Source organism: Heterodontus francisci, chromosome 18, assembly GCF_036365525.1.
Source record: "Heterodontus francisci isolate sHetFra1 chromosome 18, sHetFra1.hap1, whole genome shotgun sequence".
NCBI classification, from domain to species: Eukaryota; Metazoa; Chordata; class Chondrichthyes; order Heterodontiformes; family Heterodontidae; genus Heterodontus; species Heterodontus francisci.
The window spans coordinates 70,381,691-70,401,015 of record NC_090388.1 but is presented as its reverse complement, the minus strand read 5'-3'; the positions used below and the strand labels follow the sequence as shown (position 1 = coordinate 70,401,015).

Genomic DNA, 19,325 nt, shown 5'->3' with positions numbered 1-19,325 from the left:
GGCATTGATTTGGAGGAAGAACAAATAGCATATGTGGTGATTTCCCAAAGTTGCCCTATCCTGACTGTGAAATCTACATTGGTCGTTATTACATTGCAGCATGTTCCATTCAGCACACAATTTATTTTCTCAGAAGCAAATAAAACATATATAAGGTGGTGAATTCAACTTAATTCTGTGATTAATTGAGAACATCAAAAGGCAAAATAATGAGAAAGATATATTAAATAAAACAATAGTTTTATTTGGAGATATTGCAGTTTTAAAGTCATAATTGTGACTTGAATCACTACATCATAAACAGTAAAGCATTACAATAGATATGCAGTTATAGCACCAAACCTATTTAATAGCTGTTTTCCATGAAAAGATTTTTTTAACAAATGCACTCCACATATTTCTTTGGAGACTGCAGTCGCGCAAGCTCAGAGCTTTGCATTTCCTCTCTTAGTCTGTTCAGTAATAGGAATGAATGGAAACAAATGCTAAAGTCAAACGTCATGCTACAAAATCTTCAAGTACCTGTTGTAAACACACACTTATAAAATTGTCAATAAGTTGTATATTTATGTAAAAAAATATCAATTAACAGAGTAGTACACAGCATAGTACAGTTTTTACAATTACTTTCATGGCACATAGTGCAAATTGTACCTTTTTTTCCTGATACAGACCTTTATTGTTAGGCTTTTGTATCAAGCACGTATGCTAAGCCTGATTAGTGTCTTGCTTTGTGTCTCCAAACATGTATCTTTTTAAAGGGAAGTCCATGATTCTTTACAACTTGTGTATATAGTCAATTGGTTACTTCTATGATTTGGTTAAATTTGTTTTACATGTGATTGGAACAAAAGATCAGCAAGGATGCGAGAAAGCTGTCAATATAATTAGCAAGAGAATTCTGAAGATTTATTCTAAAAGCAGCAAAAAATATTTTCAAATGCTCTTTTCAGGTCAATTGCCTGAATTCATGATCAACATCCAATACAGTGATTAAAAATAGATTGTAACAACACAAATTTAAAAAGTACTGAAAACATAATTAGGATCAAATAATTGGAGAAATTCAAGCAGTCACTGAACTTTTATTTTTCTTTCACATATATCACTACGGTCAATAGAAGGTTAATGGTGTTCAGCATTTACTTCACAAATTGATATTTTAATGATGTGGAGAACAGGCTTGGTTACCATTGTTGGATATCCTGTTTAGTTAAAACTTGAACTCCATTGGCAATGATGGAGGATTGAAAATAAGGATTCATGGTTTATAGGCTTCAATGAACTGTTAAATTTATTTTGTATTTGAATTTACTGTTGGTGTAACAATAGTCAAATGTTTAGTATGTTTCTATGGCATTCCTATCTCTGCCATTTAAGGGGCAAACATTAACCCACTTGAAATAAACAGGATTTCAGCTCTATTAAAATAACTGAGAATTGTCATTCAAACATTATCTTCATCTACTTTCTTAGCTATGTCCAGAAGTGTTGTACAGATGCTGAGATGTTTTGCACTACTCACTCTTGAGCACCGTAAGAAAGGTGTCTCCAGATTAATTCTAGATAACAGCCTTGGTTTATTAATTTGACAGGATGATAATACCCTGCTATCCTGCCATGAGCACCTAACATGGAGAGAGCATTGTAATAAACAGGAAACATTCTTTATAAAAAAAGTTACTTTTTTTAAACAAGAGATTTTAACACAGCTGGTTGTCATGATTATCTATCATGTTGAATCTGTTTATGAGTTTAGGTTTTTCGATATAGAGTATTGCCTTGTTTAGTTACAGTCATATCGTATCAAAGATCAGAGATCATCATTAGCCATCAGTTCATCATAACATACCATAAAATATGAGGTTAGAACAACAGATCTTAAAAAGACAGTATGCCTTCTTTTGGTTAAAAAAATGAAAACATTACAGCTCTCAGGGATCAGAACCTATACTGAATCTCTATTGAACAGACAAGGTGCAGACTAAAGTTCAATGCATCTCCCCGTTGGCTCAGTGGTACAAGCCCCACATGAATCCGGGAGGTGTTCAGTTTCATTGCTGATTGCAGCTGAGGCAGTTATAGAGGTGTTCAATTCAGTTGTTCCTTCTTCTCATTACTATTGTGACCTATGCTGAGATATGCATATGCATATATTTACAATGAGGATAGAATTAGACTTGGCTTTCATACCCTGCATGGTTATATAACCTGTTGAAACATGCTATCTTGACTGACTGGTGAAATATGGCCCTTGGGGTATCCATTCCCCAGCAAGAGAGATGAACAATATCTGAAAAAAAATAGGGTTTGGGTATCTGTCCTGACAAAGGGGTAAGTGTAGTCTTGCAAAATTAATCATTGTTCTAGTATGGGAGTAAAGGTATGAACCTGACCATTGAAAAACTTCAGAAACTGCTCTGTACTTCTGATATCACAAAGGTGGATGCCAGTGCATTGGAAGTACTTTAACATTACTCCGATTCGAGGGTATACTGGACCAATATCAGTGTTACTCTGGTGTAAAGCTATGAGTTCAGGAGGATGAAATATTCAGCTCAATAATGCTGCCTTTGTACCAAACTTCATTATTGAATAGAAAATTAACTAAAATCCATGCAAACGTCACTACAGAATCCCTCGATGCAAATAGGGAAGACATGTTTTATTGATCTGTCTTTGATCATTTCATTCCTGTCCGTTCCAGATTATATCAGAAGGAATAAGGTCTTTTTAAGTACTTTGCAGTAGATTCATACAGCTGATGTAGCTTACAAATACTTAATACCAATGTGAATACAACTGTAGTTATCAGTAGTCAGCAGCAACAATGAGCACCTTGTTATTCTGAACTGTTCAGTTTACATGAGTTCTTATTAAAGGACATTGTTGCCCTTCAAAATTAATTTGCAAAGCTTTCTTTCTTTCTTTTATGTAAACACGCAACACAGTGTATTATTTATATTGAAAAATGCATAATTGTAATAGGGACAGTTCAATATGATGTCATAGCACATTCATCACAACTGTTCTATTCAACAATTTTCCACAAAATGGTGACAATGCCATGCCCCTCCCCTTTAAACCTTGTATACAAATATCTAATAACTTATAGAATAAGAAATGGTGACTGACAAGGCAGTAGTTGATATCTAACACAATTTTAGTAGTTAAATGCATATGTACAAAAATAACAAGTAATAAATAGGACAGAGCATAAATATTTTACAACATAATAAAATATATCTCTTTTATATACATCTTTTGCTGAGAGAGGTAGCTTTTCCACTCAGGCCAGTGTTTACTACAGACTCTGATTGCTTTGGCATTCTCCCTGCAACTATCCTGTTTAACTGGAGGAATTAAATACTATTTTGGCATTAAGAATTTCTAAATGCTTTGGTGTTATGCAAACTGTGGACCATGCCCAGTAGTGCAACATTAGTTATTTTGTTCATAACAGAAGAACAGGGTTTCTGTAACCAGCCTTGTACCTGGCAATATAATTCGGTTGCTTTTTACTTCTAAAGAGACAATTTTAAATTATTCCAAGGATTTAGTAATCTCTTAAAGTTAAAAATGTGTTCAATGTTAATTTTCCTACCAGTGTTAATAAAGTTAGTCTCTGGTTTCTGAGACACAAGTTGTGATAAAGTACAAGGAATGGAGGTAAACTTCTTCTCTGAAAATAATTAATAATCATAAACAAAATGAGTTCTGACAGCCAACATCTCCTCCACTCTCAGGAGCCAATAGTCCAAAAACTACCGTACATTTGGCTGTCCAAGCTATAGAAGAGGGGATTGAGGTTCAAACAATAGATGGGCTAGTAGATTTATATAACCACTTTTCATGTGAGATTGCCAGGAGATACTAGTGCTCAATCTGGTTCCATTACTCCCTCCCTCCAACAAAAGCGCAAGGTACTGTTACTGGATAAGGAGATAAATGTGAATTTGTTTTACCCACAAGGGGAACAACAAAAAAATCCCTTGACATATACATCTATGGTGCTGAGGTTAAATTAGGAGCAGTGGGAGAAGACTTGCATAGAGCATAAAACACCAGCATGGATGGATCTGTTGGGCCGAATGGTCTGTTTCTGTGCTGTAAATAGTTTGTAATATATATTCTCTGTCTTCTTCCATGCATAGTGGAATTTGTGGTGGGATTGATATACTCTTGGTAATAGTCAGAACTCTTTTGAACATAACTGGCACAATAAAATTGCCTTCGCTACCTTACATAAAGTATTGACACATAGCAACAAGAAATGCAATAACATGGCAGTTGGCCTGTGTGTTTGGGGATGGTGCAGCATGATCTTTCAGTGCACCAAATCTGTGTGCCCAGTTTAGAATTGCCAACTTCTACAGCAGTAAAGCTGAAGCTCATACAGAGGCAATTTTTTTGCAATCAGAAAGTGTTCAGATGATCTGCTTCATCACCTTCACAATTACAGTGTTTTTTAAAAAAAACAATGAACTGGCAGTCAGAGGCCAGTGAGCAGAATGACATGTGCTTTACACATGAGTGCAAAGCTTTGCTTTGCCCATTTCACATGCAGGGAGTAAAGCAGGCATTGCTCTCAGAAAAGCGAAAGCTGTTACACCTGTCTTGTGTAGCAATATAACTGGGACATTGGACGATACAGCTACTCTGAGTCAAACAGTGAGGTGAATAATAGACCTGTTCACTAAGGCTGAAGTGGCAGTGATTGAGTTGATGCATTAGTTTAACACAAGCACCAGTAATGTATCCATGTCATGCAGCATGTTTCCATTTGTTAAATCATATAGTACTATTTTTTAATTTCAGTAGGAAATACTTAGAATTTTATAATTTGAATATTACAATAAATAATGTTAATAAGGCTCTGGAAATTCAGTAGAATCTTCAAACACCATTATTATCTTAGTTTCTCTCCTTCAAAAAGATGTTTTCCAAATGGTGATATGGCATTGTCACTGGTGCAATGTTCTAGTTATGCAATGTTTCAGAATCAACAGGGAGGGGATGATTTTCTGAAACAGTGACAGGGTGAATCTGCACAGACAGCCATTGCAAAATGTTAAGCATGGACTGGGTTTTGACTCTCGATTTGGTATAAGCAAAGCTATGTATTAGCACCCTTCCCTTCCTACCCTGCAATATGTATACTCTTGTGGGAGGGGGATATAAATAATCTGGGCTATTCCTTGCTGTTTAAACTGTCTGTCCTGGACTTTAACATAAAATGGAAACCTGCAAGCTAATGTATGTTCCAAATAATGAAATTATAGAACAATTGTTGTACTCTGGCATTAGCTGCCAATTATAAGAGAATGAACATTCATTGCTAAAACATGGGCTGGTCATTAGTTCCATTGTGTTAAATTGCCTCCAGTCAGGTCCCATTCCACAAGGTAATTTCATCATTCCTTGAACTGTTGCATACTTCATGCCACACCCTGAATCTCTACTGTACTTGCATCAGAAGACCAGTGCTTGTTTGGGGAACACATTTACCACAGTAGCCTCCACATCTTCCATATACTTTTGTGCCATCCTTTAAACAGAAAACAAAAAGAGTTCCATTTATATAGCACCTTTCATAACCTCCCAAAATGCTTTAAAGCCAATGAGATACTTTTGAAGTGTAGTCACAGTTCTAATGTAGGAAACGTGGCAGCCGATTTGCACACAGCAAGCTCCTGCTAACAGCAAACATATAAATGATCAGATAATCTGTTTTAGGGGTTGACTGAGGGATAAGTATATAGGCCACAACACTGGAAGAACTGCTCCTTTTTGAATAGTCCCATGGGATCTTTTATAGCCACCTGAGATGGCAAATGGAGCCTTGGTTTAACTTCTCATCTGAAAGATGGCACCTCGGACAGAGCAGCCCTCCACCAGTACTGCACTGGAGTGGCAGCCTGGATTATATGCTCAAGTCTCTGGAGTGGGACTTGAACCCACAACCAGAATAGCTATGTGCCATTTCTACAGTGAAAAGGTCATGCAAAAAGCATGCAACTTTTTTTTTTAAGACAAAAGAACATATTAAAAGTCACATTGCAGGGTTTGGCATGTACAAGAAATGGTATACTTCTTTTTGTAATGACAATAGCACTTTATGTGCATAAAGAAATGGTCTCCGATTGATTGAAAACAATTTGCAGTTGCATTGAATAGATGAAATAACAGTTACCTCCCAGGGAGCTGGAATTGATTCAGACAGATGGCAGAATGTGGCTTCAGTACAATTAATGCAAGACTTGATAGTAGCTAGTGATGTTGCAGTTCACTTGTGAACTAACTCAATGCGGCTTGGGATCTGACACGCTTGCAAATTTAAATAAATAGGAGTTGTCCAATTAGGAGTTAATCACAAGTGAATTTAGCTGAATTCAAATGATATGTAGATATATCCCTTTTAAAAATATGGTTGACCAATATGGTGAGAGAATTTAACCGTTTTTGTTCCTTCCATGCATCTGCAAATGTGTTGGTACTGCACCAAATGATTCACCTTCTGCTTCTTGAGCTTTCTGACATGGGCTGTGGGAGGCAATTGTTGCGTTGTTTCTTTCTCACTTTTTTGTTGCAGAAACCTGTGTCAGTATCTATCCAATGTTGCAGAAACTTGTGTCAATATCTATCCAATGTTCCTCATATCCATGATGGTGTGGCCCATTTCATGGGTGGTTGAACTCAAGGCATGAATTTTCTTGGCAGTATGGGGGGAGTTGGTGTACTTACATCAGTGTAATGAACTGTGTACTATATTGCAAACAATGTGTGAAAAATATTGGCATTCTCAACTACTGAATGAGAGACAGAAAATTATTGTATTTATTTAGTTCCATGCTTCAGACATTCCACAGCACTTCCTAGATGTTATGTAGGTAATGTGGAAGCCTCAGTTCAATTATTCCAGTGTAATGTTTAAACAATTCGTGTTTGGTAATTTGTGATTGTAGTTTGATTAAATCTTGGCTGGTCCCCTGAAAAACCTTCTGTATTAGAAAGGAATGACTGGAGTTTTAAGACTGAGTGGCTGTGATCTTGCAGTGCCTGCTCTGCAATAAATTATTTGTAGTATGATCTGATTCACTGAGTGAGAAATTGGGCTCTGTAGCGCCTATGACAATTGTGACTTGAAGCGTTCCGGATGCCATCTTGATGCAGGTGTCAGCAGTTTCAGTGAATGACCACTGGAAGTATGCAGAGCAGGCAGATCATTGTCAATCATCATACACCAATGATTTGCCACCAGTGCTGCCATTTTTACTGTTCAATGATCCAACTGACACCCTGTCTTAAGCTCAGACAGCTGATCAAGCATTAAGCAGCGGGAAGCACCCCACCAGCCCTATTTGAAAGGATCATCAACCACTTACAGATTAGTTGCTGGTTGTTTTCTTTTGTCTGTTGCTACAATTTTACACATTTTTGGTGCTTTCTATAGTTGTTTCAAAAGGAGTGGTGCAGCAGGTGCTGAAGGACTTTTTGCTGTCTTCAAGGTTTCTGCACAAACTAGTTGCTTCCTGCCATTGGTGCACCATAGGCATTCCTTGGAATAGAGCATGACTTGGAGAATGAGCAGAGACCACACAGGACAGCACAACCTTCTGGAAGAGGGAGGAGGAAGAGGAGCTCTCAGCAGGAGGCCACATCCATTCAGGATGTTGAGGATGTTGTCACTGAAATCTACCACCTGCTACAGCCACAACTTCAGCCTCAGAGCAGAAGGACTGCATTGCCAGTGGCTATGAAGGTGTCCGTGACAATGAACTTTTGTGTGTCTGGCTCCTTCCAGGCTGGTACTGGAGATATTTGCAACATCTCACAGTTTGCCATTCATTGTTGTATTAGGGAGGTCACTGAGGCTCTCTATCCAAAGATAGCTAACTTCATTTTATGCGAATATAAAAGCAAAATACTGCAGATGCTGGAAATCTGAAACAAAAACAAAAAATGCTGGAAATACTCAGCAGGTCTGGCAGCATCTATGGAGAAAGAAGTAAAGTTAACATTTCAGGTCTGTGACCCTTCATCAGAACTGGCAAAGGTTAGAAAAGAATTAGGTTTTAAGCAACTGAAGGGGAGTGGGGTGGGGGAGAGAACAAAGGGGAAGGTGTTTGATAGGGCAGGAGAGATTAAATAACAAAGCTGTCCCAGGACAAAGGCAAAGTGTGTGTTAATGCTTGTGGTGAAAGACAAAGCATTCGTCCAGAGTGACAGTTAATAGCAGAATAATGAGCAGCTCTGACTACATGAAAAGCGGGCACATGGTTAAAATTAAAATATTTTTAAAAAGGCCAGTCATGCTCGGAAGTTATTGAACTCAATGTTGAGTCAGCAAGGCTGTAGAGTGCCTAATCGAAAGATCAGGTGCTGCTCCTCAAGCTTGCGTTGATGTTCACTGGAACACTGGAGCAGGTCAATGACAGAAATGTTGGCATGAGAACAGGGGGAGTGTTGAAATTGGAAGCAACCGCAAGCTCAGGGTTATGCTTTTGGACTGAGCGGAGGTGTTCCACAAAGCGGTCCCCAATCTGCGTTTGGTCTCCCCAATATAGAGGGGACTGCATTGTGAGCAGCGAATACAGTATACTAAATTGAAAGAAGTACAAGTAAATCTCTGCTTCACCTGAAAGAAGTGTTTGGGGCCTTGGATAGGGAGGAGAGAGGAGGTAAAAGGGCAGGTATTATACCTCCTGCGATTTCATGGGAAGGTGCTGTGAGAAGGGGATGAGGTGTTGGGGGTAATGAAGGAGTGGACCAGGATGTTGCGGAGGGACCGATCGCTTCAGAATGCTGACAGGGGAGGGGAGGGGAAGATGCGTTTGGTGGTGGCATTATGCCACAAAAAACACAATGGGCTGAATTTTACTCCACCCCAACGGGTTGGATGGTGGCATGGGGGTAGTGTAAAATTGAGCGGGAGGCTCTGGGAGGCCAACCACCCTGCTCCCACCTCCGGTCAACTTTACGGCAGTTGGCCGGGGTGGGGGGGGGGGGGGGGTGCTGGGAAATGGTCCACCCGCCCAAGGCCAATCGAGGCCCTTAAGTGGCCACTTAAGGGCTCTCGCCCACCTCCACAGGTATTTTACCCATGGCAAACGGGCATACTGGGGACGTGAAAGGCTGCCCAGTGATAGCTGTCAGCCTTTCTGCGCCCCGGGGAGGGGGTGGGGGCCATGGCAGTCAGGCACAGGGTGCCCGATTGAGGGCTGCCCCCACCTCCCAACCCACCCCCGGGACCCAAGGTGCCCCCCCCTTCCCCCCAAACGCCCACTCCAGCCTCACCATGGAAGGACCGATCCCTCTGGTGAGGTAAGCCCAATTTACCTCGTCTCCAAGCTCCGTGGCATCGGCTGGGCTGCAGTCCCAGCAGTGGCCAACACTCCTGGTGATGCTGCTGGGACTAAGAGCTGCCGGCCCACTGATTGGCCGGCAGCTCACTGAGGCGGGACCTCCTCCCTCAAGTGGGTGGAAGTCCAGCCTCGGGACAATTAAAGGCTGGGGACCTGTAAAATGCGGGATGGATCCCCGGGCTAGGCGGAAGTGAGTTTGCCACTGACTTTTACAGCAGTGGCAAATTCCCGTCCGCCTAAGGTAAAATCCAGCCCAATGCCTCTATATCAATATAACTTCCAATCATTAACTTCTTTTTCTAAAGTAGATTAACATTTGACTTTTAGAAATAAGCTCCTTTTAGAGTCTTTTATAGCTTGTTTTCTTTTCTGAAAATATTATTTACAGTATCGCTTAGGTGGAACGATGTTGTGCCTCCAACTTGGCGACTTGGCATTCATTGCTGTCAGTGGTGAGTTAGCACGCTGCACAGGCTATGTCGTGCATGTTGCTCTGGTGTTGTAGGAGTCGTGCTTGCTGTTGCTGATGTTATGTCACTTGCTGGCGATGTTGTCTCAGTGGATAGTGATGTTTCCAGGGTTGTTAATGGTCTTTTCTGTTTTTCCGGCTCAGTTGTAGGTTGAATATGGACCCTGTTCCTTCTCATTTGCTACCCGTTTCAGTCTCAGTGATGTATGGGAGTCTCAGCTGCACCAACAACTTGGCCTGGGCTCCAGGTTTTCATGATTGGATCCTCTACATGTAGAGTTTGTCCTTTCAACAGCTCAGGTAGGTATTTAGCATACTTGTTGAAGTGTTGCTCTCCTCTTATCTGTGCTTCAGTGAGTTGTTGTCTCACTTCCTCCTGGTCACTTGGAGGATGTATTTTGCTTGGCAGAGTTGTCTTATATTTTCTTCCATTCAACAGCTCTGCAGGTGATTTCATATCAGCCTTGAGATGTGTGGACCGGAGTGACAATAAGGCCATGTTTGGGTCTTCCTTCATCTCTCAGCATTTCGCAAGGGTCCTTTTCACTGTCCGGATGTGTCTTTCTATAAACCTGTGTCCCTGTGGGTCATGTGGTGATGAGGTGATGGTGTTGAACCCGTAATGTTCAGCAAATTCCTTAAATTCTCAGAAGGGGCATCGGGTGCCATTGTCACATATTAATTTTTCAGGACTCCCTTGCTCAGCAAACAGAACTTGTACTGCTGAGAGGATTGTTGTGGCTCTCAAGTCTTTCACCTTCTGGATAGAAAGGAACTTTGAGTAGTAGTCTATGACTATTAGATACCATTCTTGATTGTGTGTGAATAAATCAGCTCCTACTGTGTGCCATGGTCTGGGTGGTACATCAGTAGCTATTATTGCTTCATTCTGCTTTGTGTTTCAGTACTTCTGGCATACATTGCATGTAGACACTATATTTTCAATGTCTTTGTAATTGCCTATCCAGTACACAGCTGATCCGGCTCCGAGCTTCCGCTTCTCCATTCCCATGTAACCTTCCTGTATCTTCTGGAGAAGTTCTTCCTGTATTGCTTTGGGTATGATTATTCTGGATCCGATCAGCAGAACACCATCTTCTAGTGAGATGTCATCTCTGATAGACCAGTACTGCTGTATTGCTGGCTGTGTTTGCTGTATTTTATCAGGCCATCCCTGGATCACTTGCTGAGATGGCATCTGAAACTCCTTGTCTTTGCTGGTCTCATCTCTAATTTGACTCAGTTTTGGTGTTGTTATGTTCATTCGGTGATTAATCTTTATATCTAGATCTTGTAACTAGATTTTTCTTGTATATTTGTCCAATGGACGATGATCACTCTCCACTATAAACTTTCTCCAAGAGAGATATGTGTGGAACTTCTCACATCCATTAAGGGTAGGCGGTGGCAGAGTGGTATTATCACTGGACTAGTAACCCAGAGACCCAGGTTATTTCTCTGGGGACATGGGTTCGAAACCCACCACAGCAGAAGGTGGAATTTGAATTTAATTAATAAATCTGGAATTAAAAGCTAGTCTAATGATGGCCATGAAACCATTGTCGATTGTTGCAAAAACCTATCTGGTTCACTAATGTCCTTTACGGAAGGAAATCTGCTGTCCTTACCTGGTCTGGCCTACATGTGACTCCAGACCCACAGCAATGTGGTTAACTCTTACATGCCCTCTGAAATGGCCTAGCAAGCCACTCAGTTGCACCTAACCACGACGAAGTTAATAAAAAGGAATGAAACCGGACGGAACACCCGGCACCAGAAAAGACAACGGCAAACCCAGCCCTGTCGATCCTGCAAAATCCTCCTTCCGAACATCTGGGGGCTTGTGCCAAAGTTGGGAGAGCCGACACACAGACTAGTCAAGCAACAGCCTGACATAGTCATACTCACAGAATCATACCTTACAGACAATGTCCCAGACACTGCAATCACTATCCCTCCGTATGTCCAGACCCAGCAGAGGTGGTGGCACAGTGGTATACAGTAGGGAGGGAGTTGCCCTGGGAGTCCTCAACATCGACTCCGGACCCCATGAAGTCTCATGGCATCAGGTCAAACATGGACAAGGTAACCTCCTACTGATTACCACCTACCACCCTCCCTCAGCTGATGACTCAGTACTCCACCATGTTAAATACCACTTGGAGAAAGCACTGAGGGTGGCAAGGGCACAAAATATACTCTGGGTGGGGGACTTCAATGTCCATCACCAAGAGTGGCTCGGTAGCACCACTACTGACCGAGCTGGCTGAGTCCTAAAGGACATAGCTGCTAGACTGGGTCTGCGGCAGGTGGTGAGGGAACCAACACGAGGGAAAAACATACTTGACCGTGTCCTCACCAATCTGCCTGCTGCAGATGCTTCTGTCCATGACTGTATTGGTAGGAGTGACCACCGCACAATCCTTGTGGAGACGAAGTCCCGCCTTCACATTGAGGATACCGTCCATCGTGTTGTGTGGCACTATCACCGTGCTAAATGGGATAGATTTCGAACAGATCTAGCAATGCAAAACTGGCCATCCCTGAGGCACTGTGGGCCATCAGCAGCAGCAGAATTGTACTCAACCACAATCTGTAACCTCATGGCCCAGCATATCCCCCACTCTACCATTACCAACAAGCCAGGACACCAACCCTGGTTCAATGAAGAGTGCAGGAGGGCATGCCAGGAGCAGCACCAGGCATACCTCAAAAAGATGTGTCAACATGGTGAAGCTACAACACAGGACTATCTGCGTGCCAAACTGCGTAAGCAGCATGAGATAGACAGAGCTAAGCGATCCCATGACCAACGGATCAGATCTAAGCTCTGCAGTCCTGCCACATCCGGCCGTGAATGGTGGTGGACAATTAAACAACTAACTGGAGGAGGTGGCGCCACAAATATCCCCATCCTCAATGATGGGGGGAGCCCAGCACATCAGTGCAAAAGATAAGGCTGAAGCATTTGCAACAATCTTCAGCCGGAAGTGCCGAGTTGATGATCCATCTCGGCCTCCTCCTGATGTCCCCAGCATCACAGATGCCAGACTTCAGCCAATTCGATTCACTCCGCGTGATATCAAAAAACGACTGAAGGCACTGGATATTGCAAAGGCTATGGGCCCTGACAATATTTCGGCAATAGTACTGAAGACCTGTGCTCCAGAACTTGCCGTGCCTCTAGCCAAGCTGTTCCAGTACAGCTACAACACTGGTATCTACCCTGCAATGTGGAAAATTGCCCAGGTATGTCCTGCACACAAAAAGCAGGACAAATCCAACCCAGGCAATTACTGCCCCATCAGCCTACTCTCAATCATCAGTAAAGTGATGGAAGGTGTCATCAACAGTGCCATCAAACAGCACTTGCTTAGCAATAACCTGCTCAGTGACGCTCAGTCTGGGTTCCACCAGGGCCACTCAGCTCCTGACCTCATTACAGCCTTGGTTCAGACATGGACAAAAGGGCTGAACTCAAGAGGTGAGGTGAGAGTGACTGCCCTTGACATCAAGGCAGCATTTGACCGAGTATGGCATCAAGGAGCCCTAGCAAAACTGAGGTCAATGGGAATCAGGGGGAAAACCCTCCGCTGGCTGGAATCATACCTAGCACAAAGGAAGATGGTTTTGGTTGTTGGAGGTCAATCAGCTGAGCTCCAGGACATCACTGCAGGAGTTCCTCAGGGTAGTGTCCTAGGTCCAACCATCTTCAGCTGCTTCATCAATGACCTTCCTTCAATCATAAGGTCAGAAGTGGGGATGTTCGCGGATGATTGCACAATGTTCAGCACCATTCGTGACTCCTTAGATACTGAAGCAGTCCATGTAGAAATGCAGCAAGACCTGGACAATATCCAGGCTTGGGTTGATAAGTGGCAAGTAACATTCGCGCCACACAAGTGCCAGGCAATGACCATCTCCAACAAGAGAGAATCTAACCATCTCCCCTTGACATTCAACAGCATTACCATCGCTGAATCCCCTACTATCAACATCCTAGGGGTTACCATTGACCAGAAACTGAACTGGATTAGCCAAATAAATACCGTGGCTACAAGAGCAGGTCAGAGGCTAGGAATCCTGACGCGAGTAACTCACCTCGTGACTCCCCAAAGCCTGTCCACCATCTACAAGGCACAAGTCAGGAGTGTGATGGAATACTCTCAACTTGCCTGGATGGGTGCAGCTCCAACAACACTCAAGAAGCTTGACACCATCCAGGACAAAGCAGCCCGCTTGATTGGCACCCCATCTACATTCACTCCCTCCACCACCGACGCACAGTGGCAGCAGTGTGTACCATCTACAAGATGTACTGTAGCAATGCACCGAGGCTCCTCAGACAGCACCTTCCAAACTTGCGACCTCTACCAACTAGAAGGACAAGGGCAGCAAATACATGGGAACATCACCACCTGCAAGTTCCCCTCCAAGTCACACACCATCCTGACTTGGAACTATATCACCGTTCCTTCACTGCCGCTGGGTCAAAATCCTGGAACTCCCTTCCTAACAGCACAGTGGGTATACCTACCCCAAATAGACTGCTGCAGTTCAAGAAGGCAGCTCACCACCACCTTCTTAAGGGCAATCAGGGATGGGCAATAAATGCTGGCCTGGCCAGCGTCGCCCACATCCCATGAATGAATAAAAAAAAAAATCCATACACAACTCCCAAAAGCTCTTTTTCTATGTTGGCAGATCTGGTTCCAGCTGAAGTTAGAGCTTTGGTTGCAAATGCTTTTGGCACTCTCTCTTGTACTAGGGCTACTCTGAGTCCTTTTGTAGAAGCAAATACTTTCAGAGCGACAGATTTATCTCTGTTGTAGTATGACAGACTTGTCTCCTTGCATACTATCTTTTTGAGATTGTTGAAACTCCTGTCATGTGACTCTGACCACTGGTACTCTACGTCTTCTTTCATCAGCTACCGCAAGTTTTCTGTGTGTTCCGACATATGCGGTATGAAGGAACTCATGTATTGGATCAAGCAAAGGAAATTTCTCAACTCTCTCTTGTCTCTTGGGGCTTCCATCCCAGAGATGGCTGAGATTCTTTCAGGACTCAGGTCGACTCTGTCAGGTGTGTACACCATTCCGAGAAATGGCATTCTGTCACTTTCACAATGCATTCGTCTGCATTTAGCTTGATACCAGCTTTCCTGGTTCTCTTCGTGACTTCATGTGGATGATATTCACGATCTGTTCCCTCTGCACCGTATATCTGGATATCATCAGCTATGCTGACTGCTCCTTTTACATTCTCGGTATGTCTCATATACTTTTTGCTGGAACACATCCTGGCTTACTTTAAGCTCAAAAGGTACACGTGTGAAGTTGTATCGTCCAAAGGGTGTGTTGAATGTTGTCAACAGCGAAGATTCCTCATCTAGCTTCATGTTCCAGTCGCCATTTCTGGCAACAGGTTTTCTGAAACCTTTGCCCCTGCCAGTGCTGGTGTGATCTCTTCCAGTGTGGGAATAGGGTAGTGATTCCTCTTTATTGCTTGGTTAAGATCTTTGGGATCTAGGCCAATTCCTAGCTGTCCATTTGACTTCTCTATCACCACGATGGAATTTACCCAATCTGTAGGCTCTGTGACTCTTGTTATCACCTTCCTTTCTTCCATTTCTTGGAGCTTTCTTTCAAGCTTTCCTTTTAGTTTTATTGGTACTTTACATGGGGGATGAATCACTGGTTTCATCACTGAATCAATAATGACATGATACTCAAAATCTTCAAAGCATCCAACCGTCTCATCAAAATACTCTGGGTACATTTGTACCAGATCTTCTTCGCTTCTTATCGGAGGGTGTTTTTCAATGGGCTTACTATCTTCAACCCTCAGTGTCGCCTCCTTCACCTCATGCTTTACTGAGATAATCTGCAGCTCTTCACAACTGCTCAACTCCAGGATAGCAGGACCATCTGTTTCAGTGGCGTAGAAGAGACAGTTAACTTCTTTTCCTTTGTGTGTCCCTCTGATTTGGGTTGTTCCTCGCTGTTGAATCTTAGTTCCCCCGTATGCCGTTAGCATGACGTTGTTTGGTTTCAGAGCACCTTTCCTTGGATAACCATTTTCTTCCAAATTTTCAGGAAAGATTTTCTGATATAATCTGAGTGGGATGATGTTACTCTGTGTTCCAGTATCAATCTTCAACTTCAGATTTATTGTTGTGAGCTTATTTCTCACCCTCTTCCTGATCTGAATGGCTGTGAGAATTTCTTTGCTCTGGGAACTGTCACATCCAGACATTTCATGCAGTTGTATGGTTCCTTTGTCTATTGCATTCTCTAACTCATAATCATCTTCCAGGGTATGGATATTTTGGTTTCTTTTCCTACTCATTCACCCTGTTGCTCTGTCTCTGGGGACTCGTCTACCACCTCCTTCCTTTGTTCTACACGTCTTTGTCCAGTTATTGGTCTTTCCACAAGCTCTGCAGATTGATCCATATGCAGGACATTTCCTTCTGTCTGTGAATTCATGTGATTGTTCATAGCTCCTGCACGTCTTTCTTTCTGTCCGATGTGCATCCTTTTATTGCTGTTTCACTGCATCAACCCTGCTGCCTTTTTCTTCGCTTACATGAAGGATAGCTGTTTAGGTAGTCAGTCTCTTCATCTGTCTGCTCGTGGCTTCATGCGCCCTGGCAGTGCCCATAGCCTGTGATTTTGTGAGCTTGTCTTTTCCAATTGGAGCTTTCTGTACTTCAGGATGAGCAAAACCCCAAATTAGCTGATTATCAGCCTTTCATCTGTGTCCTTAAATTTACATTTTCTGGCTGCATTTTTCAATCTTGTTACAAAATTTTCAACAGGCTCACCTAATTCCTGTTTGAGACCTTGAAATTCATATCAGTACATATGATAATTTGATTTTGGTTGGAGATGGGTGCTGAATTTTCCTAAAATATTGTTTGGGTTTCTGCTGTCTTCTTCACTCAGCGCCCAGCTATTAAACAAATTTAATCCTTTTATCTCCTGCCCACAGAAGGATATAGCTGATACCCTTTTCTAAAAGGCACCGCCAAAGAGAACTACTGAATGTCAATCTGCACTTTTATTTAAACTTCTCAATTGCCTTTATGACATCATCAGCTTCCCAATTCATGATGGGCTGTAGCTGTGCATTCAACACTGTGCCAGTGGTCATTTCATTTTTGTACGATTCACTCAATTTCTCTCTCTTTCTGGCCCTATTAGGTTGACATTTTTCAATCCAAGTCAGCACTAAATTTGTTTAAAATGCTTTAGGCTTACTAACAGACACCTGCTCCCACCATATTGTGTCTTCTGGTTCCCATAAGTTAGAAATCATCTTACTTTAGACTTGGAAAGGCTGGAGCTCTTTGTTTATTTCATTCAGTTTCCATGCTGCTTGGTAAGCACTACTTGTAGACTAGTGTAGTGTTATGTGTCACATGACTCTCCATTGCAGCCCCCTTATACTTACACATAACAATTAGTTCCTAGTTAATTAATTCCTAGCTCTTTACAGATAATATAACAATATATAACATTCCCCACATTAACCACATTCACCAACAGTCCCACACCTTACCTTCCCTTTGTTACTGACCATCACAGCATCCACTTGCCCATGATGCAAAATTAAAAGCCACCACAAAATAAACATTCCAAATCAAATTTATGATCAAAATCCTGCCATATTGTATAGAAACATACACTAATCACCCTTGTGCATTCCATTAGTGCCTGCCTTTCATGTGCCTTTGCTGGCCTAGTACTCCTGCGCAGTGCTACCTCCAAAGGCTGCAGCATGGCTATTAGGCTGCTGACTTTTAGTGTAGGATACTGCAGTCTTGGAGGATGACCTCAAGCAGCTCTGGGCCGAGGAGGCTCAGCTTCAGACTACACTATCTCAGTACAGGTGCAGCAGTCCGAGCTCGCTGACCAGGCGAGGCAAGGACACTGGCAGAGAGGCTGTGGTAGGAGCGCAAATGCTGTCATCCTGAGAGAGAACAGCAGACTTGTGCTCCATGGGACCACTGCCACTCCCCCAGGGCGGTGCCTCAGCAATCCTAGTAATCTGTTGGAGGACAGATTGCTGGACTGCTGTGACACCCTGCAAGCCCCTTTTGAGCACTGGTATCTGCAACCATGATGGCAGCAAGCTGAGCTTGCATGAGAACAGTCTGAGTTTGCATGACTTCTGTCTGAGGTTCCACTGCAGCATTCACAGTTTGGTGGAAGCTGCTTGTGCTGCAATGGAAGCTAAGACATCAGCTATTAGATGCTCCAATCATGATTGGGTCCACAGGTTTGTTGATGGAAGTGGTGGGCAACTCCATGCTGGAAAGGATGGACACCAAACTGTGCAAAGTGATGCACCAAGTTGGTACTGGAATCCTTCACACTCCTTGACATTGAGCGCAGGATCGCAACGCACTAAGCATTTTTTTTTGTGTACATCCATCGGCCTTCTTCTGTAGCCTGTCATCATATTGCAGTCCTCATCTGACTCCTCCATAGCAGAACACGTATGCAACTCTCCCTTCACTGAGATGACACCTACATTATCCTTGCCTCCTCCCCTGGCTGCAGTACACTTGTGCCTCATGGCACACCACATGTTGGTCCCATCTCTTCTCTAAGATACACACAGTGTCAATGTCTGAGCTAGTAGCTGTGAGTGTGAAATCAATTGACAGTGTGTCTTCATCACTCTCTTCTTGATTTTCCTGATCAGGTTGCACTTCCTGGGTATCTGAAAGGACAAAAATACAGGGGTAAGATGGTGATCACGGGAGGGGGAGAAAATAATAGGTGCATGCTTACTCCATCTTTAGCTTGTAAATCAGAAGAGATTGTGGGATCTGAGGAGGATTGGATATGAGGATACTGTCATCTTCAATGGTTTCAGCTCCAATGCTGGCTATGGTCTCAGCAATGACACTATCGAAAATGGCCAACTTCATTTCCTCCAGGGTGGGGTTGGAAAGTGATGGTTAAAGTGTGCAGGTGCAACTCTCCCCCTCCGGTTAGTTCCTGCTGCCTTCAGTTGTATGGCACCTTCTGCAAGAGAGAGGGAAGTATGTCAGTAAGTGTTATGCAATATGTTTGGGTGATGTGGCATTCATGGTTGAATCATGTATACGAGCTGTGAGTTGTGGGCGTGAGGCTTGCAACAGTGCGAGGTGTTATAAAGGTGAGGTGAAGCATATGAATGTTAGGTATGAGACCTGATAGAGATTTCTGATAGGTGTGTGATGGCAGTGTACTGAACTGAGCAGTGGCTGCGACTAGTGGTGCAGTCGGAAAGATATGGCTTTTGAGGATGCATTCACTGACCTTGACCACTCGTGTGAGCTTATTAAACTTCTGGTGGCACTGTATCCAGGTCCTCGTGGCTTGAGTTCTGGCATTGACCTCCGCCACTACCTGTTCCCACTGCCTTTTTACTGCATACTTGAAGGGCCTACTGGCCCCCTGCAGATACAGGGTGGCTCTCCTTGTTTCCACCAC

At 43.0% G+C, this 19,325-nt stretch overlaps 1 protein-coding gene across 1 annotated transcript in view; it reads right to left on the bottom strand.

Annotated features, from left to right (window-relative positions):
- Positions 1 to 3,172: 3,172 nt before the first annotated feature.
- LOC137379708 (A disintegrin and metalloproteinase with thrombospondin motifs 20-like) overlaps positions 3,173 to 19,325 on the bottom strand; it is a 603,896-nt gene continuing 587,743 nt past the window's right edge. Inside the window, exon 39 of the mRNA XM_068050948.1 lies at positions 3,173 to 5,548. Within this exon, the coding sequence (XP_067907049.1) occupies positions 5,459 to 5,548 (90 nt within the window). The 3' untranslated portion in view covers positions 3,173 to 5,458. The remainder of the gene's footprint in view (positions 5,549 to 19,325) is intronic.